Source organism: Hydra viridissima, unplaced genomic scaffold (assembly GCF_058129835.1).
Source record: "Hydra viridissima isolate aposymbiotic clone 2 unplaced genomic scaffold, HvirCarnegie_v1 scaffold_4, whole genome shotgun sequence".
Lineage (NCBI taxonomy): Eukaryota > Metazoa > Cnidaria > Hydrozoa > Anthoathecata > Hydridae > Hydra > Hydra viridissima.
This window is the reverse complement of record NW_028324303.1, coordinates 17,879,888-17,884,356: the sequence shown is the minus strand read 5'-3', so window position 1 is coordinate 17,884,356 and position 4,469 is coordinate 17,879,888. Positions and strand designations below refer to the sequence as shown.

The window sequence follows — 4,469 nt, the reverse complement described above, 5'->3', positions numbered from 1 at the left end:
TTGATGAATAATTATCATCGTATCGTACGCTGGTTTTTTTTTATTAAAAAAACGGTTTGAAGGTTACTATTTCTAAATTTTACATGTGATAAAACAACTATGAACTTAGTTTCAAAAGTTCTTCTTTTAGGAAACAAAACTGTTGAATACTTTTTTAAAATTCATTACAAAAGTACATTACTTGCAATATAGTTTATTCTCTAATAAATCAAAAAACGGCTATTTTCATTGCCACAAAAAATTGCGCAAGATAAACATACTTTAACGACTTTTTTTAACGTAAAAACCGTGCTATAAATCTATTGCTTTTGTCAGCTAAAAAATCATTATCTTAATATTCTCAAAATGGCGAATATTAGGGTTTTTAGTGGGATTTTTTACAACTTTGACTTCGAATTAGAGCACTTTCCGTTGATTTTCAGGTCCATGTTTTTATATTTTTCTGAATCAGCATAAAATTCTCTATCATAATCAAAAATAAAAAAAGGGGGGGAGGGGGGAGAAACTGCAGTAGCGCCAGAAATAGTACCTCATTTTAATAATGTTCAGATGTACAAAGTAATATCAAAACTAATAATATATAATAAGTCAGACTAAATTTAGTATGTTAATAGACTAAATTTTAGAGACATATTGTGTGTTTGTTTGTCTGTATAATATATACATGCTTTTTTTAAAATTTCACATAAATGTATACAAATATAATTTTCAGCTCAGTCAGTAGCAAACTTTGGACATTTTAAAATTAGTTGTTGGAGTAATAAATCATTAAAAAACTTTTGGTTAGAGGAGGAATTTAAGTGGGCAAACATCCTGTGGTAGAAAAGTTTTTGAAACATTTTCAAAACATGACAGCTATTTGTATATATACACGTAAATTATATATATACATTACATACATATATATATATATATATATATATATATATATATATATATATATATATATATATATATATATGTATATGTATATATATGTATATATATACATATATATACACACACACAATGGCTGATGATTGTCGAAAGGCATGAAACTCAGAGTTCCATAAAAAGGTGTTTTTATTCATTTTAATAAATATATATATATATATTTATATATAGGGCTACCATAGTCCTGATTTTCATCAAGACTGTCCTGATTTGAAGGGTCTGTCCTGACTGTCCTGATCAGGTGCCAAAATGTCCTGATTTTAAAAAACCATAACAAAAAAGAAAAAAATTTCATTTTGACAAAAACTGAAAAATAAAGCAAAGAGAAAAATGGTGACTTGGCAACTCCAACTTCTCCATTCAATTTTTACTATTTTCTTGCAATTTTAGGCAGTGCTGGCAGAAATGACAGTGGTAGCAGACATGATAAGGCAGTACTTTACTTTTGTTTTTGCTGGTTTGGTACTTTCCACTTTCACGAAGTTTCTACTTCGTGACAGAGGGTTTTTTAGTGTTAAACTTTTACTTTAACTTAAAGTAAAAAAAAATCCCAATCTCCAAGAAATAATTCTTGTAGCCATTACAAAAATGTAAAATAAAGCTGGTTTTTAATGTTGTATTTTTTGTCATTTTCACTTTTAGTGTGACGAGCTTTTATCCTGATTTAGACTTTCTGCTTATTTTTATTTGTCCTGATTTGACAGGTTAAAAAAGACATGATGTCCTGATTTTTCCAAAATTTCATATGGTAGCCCTATATATATATATATATATATATGTAAATAAAAAAAATGATATCTATTTATTTTAAAAATTAGATCGAAACAGAGGCAGTTGTTATATCTTGTTGGGTAAAAGATGGTTGTTTGTTTTGGCCAACTGGTGTTCATGTAATGAAAGCTGCCTATAATAAGTTTCCAATTGATGATTCCTTAAACAAGCTCAGAGTTAAAAGAATTAAAGTAACTGGAGGTCATTAAATTTTACTGTATTCTTTGCTATTTTAATTGTTAAATATGAATAAAAAAAACTATTATTAATGTTTTATATTAATAGTGAAGTACATCATCAAATAAACTTTTTTCTTTCTAATTTGGGAAAAGTAATATTTTGAATCTGTTTATTTTATTATTATTGCCTAGATATATATTGTAATCTGTTTACACTTATTCTACATTTTAGTTTTTACATTTATTGTTTATATTTATTTTACTAAGTAATTACTAATAGATAAAGAAGTATGTGAAGGATTTAATTTCATGACTCTGGAATGAGGAAGATTTGTGAATAATTGTGTTTCTTTTTGGATTTGTCTTTTCTTTGTTTATTATATGGTAAAGAATAAAAAAAAAAAGAATTGTATGTATTAAAAAAAAAATGTATATACATGCTCAATAAATTGCATTTTTTATTTAGAATTTCAGAAAAAGGTTTTTAAACAACTTTTAGAAATTAAAAGTATGGTAAAGGATCTTCAAAATGTTTCTTTAGTTGTATGCAAAGATCTGCAAATAAATGCATTGAGTTCAATAGAACAACTTATTGAGCTAGATACTACATTAAATGACAGTGTCATTTTTTCTAAATGGGTTAGTTGCCCTGTTGCTATTGCTAGTTTGATTTTTTGAATTTTTTGAATTTTTCTTTATGTTGTCATGGTAAATTCATTTATATTATTAACTGAAAAGTTGATTAAACAATACAATTTTATTTTATTTATTATAATTTGTCATTCTATACATACTTTTTGTTTTTTCAAGTTTCAATGCTTTTTAATTTGTTTAAAAATGTAAGGGATTTTATAAAAGATTGCCTTTTATTATATAATTATTTAAACATTGATTCAAAATTTTTTTGAAAGCAGGTATCACAAATAGCAAAAATTGGTGGAGTTAACTTAAAAGATAATGTAAAATATGTTATTGAGCGGTAGGTAAATTTTCTACACCTTTCCAAGCCGAAATGGCAATGGTTTTTAATGGATTATTTAAAAAGTGTTTGCAAAATATGTTTATTATATTAAATATAATTATACGCTTTTTTAAGCATATCATTACATGTTTCTTTCCTGTAGCATGAATGTTGTATTGTACAATATTGTAAATATTGATTCAAATAATTACTAACTTTTTAGGCTGTTAACAATCGAGTTGCGCTGTTTGTTAAACATGAAGGGGCAACCAATTCTACGAACAAAACCAAACAAAAGTTTGCTTTTTCAAAGACAAAATTGTATCGTGTTTTAGTTGGTAATATATTTTGTATAAACTTTTTAAGTATGCAAATTTTTACTAATAGCATTTAAGCAAGAAGTTTGAATTTTATATTTTAAAGAGTGTCTCAAAAAGATACCCAGATGAAGCAGGGATTTATGAAGCTGTAAAATCAATGAAATATTCGCCAATAAATTTTTGTAGAAAGCAGAAATCAGAAGTTTAGAGTTTTTTAATGACATTTTAGGATATGATATGATTTTGTTTGTGTCTTGTGTAAAGCGCTTTTTCTAAAATATACGTTTATTTATTTAATCTTTCATTGTATTATAAATTGTTTTATTGATAGTAAAAGTTTGTTATATATATATATATATATATATATATATATATATATATATATATATATATATATATATATATATATATATATATATATTTATATATATTTATATATATATATATATATATATATATATATTTATATATATATTTATATATATATATATATATATATTTATATTTATATATATATATATATATTTATATTTATATATATTTATATTTATATTTATATTTATATATATTTATTTTTACTTTATAAATTTATTTATAATCATACTAATTCATTAACGTTTTTTTTTTACATTTGCTATCAGACCACTAATGATAAAAGTTCTATTTTTTGGTTTAGATTCTGTATCTCAATGATATCCTGGCCTATCGATACGATATCCTGTAAATTGTATTTTTATATATTGTATAAATGTATATACAGACACTCACACTCATAAATCTTTGAAAAAATATTTATATTTTTATATATATCTATTAATTGTATATTTTAGGCTTTTTTTATATTTATCATTCTATATTACTGTTGTTTTAAAAATCGATTTTGAAAATATTGCAAGTGTAGAGTTCAACATACAATTTTGTTTTATTTGCCAATTCAATATATATATATATATATATATATATATATATATATATATATATATATATATATATATATATATATATATATATATATATAAGCGTTGATTCAACGTTATATTTCAACCTTTATTCGACGTCTTTGAGTAACGTTAAATCGACGTTTTACTATCAACGTTACAAATCCTTGCAAAATCGACTGCTTTAACAACGTTTAAGCAACGCTTTTTTAGTAACGTTTTTTCAACGTTATGTTGCGACGTTTATGCAACGCTATTTTAGTAACATTTTTTCAACGTTTAGTTGCGACCTTTTTGTAACGTCTTTTAGTAACGTTTTTTAAACGTTACGCAACAACGTTTAATCAACGTGTCTTTAACAGCGTTA

The 4,469-nt window shown here is 24.0% G+C and overlaps 1 protein-coding gene across 1 annotated transcript; it reads left to right on the top strand.

The window, feature by feature from the left end:
• Positions 1 to 1,040: 1,040 nt before the first annotated feature.
• Positions 1,041 to 3,988, top strand: LOC149890230 (uncharacterized). Its single transcript, XM_090084054.1, has 6 exons — positions 1,041 to 1,056; positions 1,752 to 1,905; positions 2,350 to 2,522; positions 2,795 to 2,862; positions 3,068 to 3,182; positions 3,841 to 3,988. The coding sequence occupies exons 2-5, from the start codon at positions 1,827 to 1,829 to the stop codon at positions 3,177 to 3,179; spliced, it is 432 nt and encodes a 143-aa protein (XP_089940180.1). The 5' UTR covers positions 1,041 to 1,056; positions 1,752 to 1,826; the 3' UTR covers positions 3,180 to 3,182; positions 3,841 to 3,988.
• Positions 3,989 to 4,469: the final 481 nt, after the last annotated feature.

Coding starts and splice junctions, on each gene's coding strand:
- LOC149890230 (XM_090084054.1), top strand. CDS start 1,827: ATGAAAGCTGCCTATAATAAGTTTCCAATTGATGATTCCTTAAACAAG. Junction 2,523..2,794: donor GTGTCATTTTTTCTAAATGG/GTTAGTTGCCCT, acceptor TTTTTTTGAAAG/CAGGTATCACAAATAGCAAA. Junction 2,863..3,067: donor GTAAAATATGTTATTGAGCG/GTAGGTAAATTT, acceptor CTAACTTTTTAG/GCTGTTAACAATCGAGTTGC.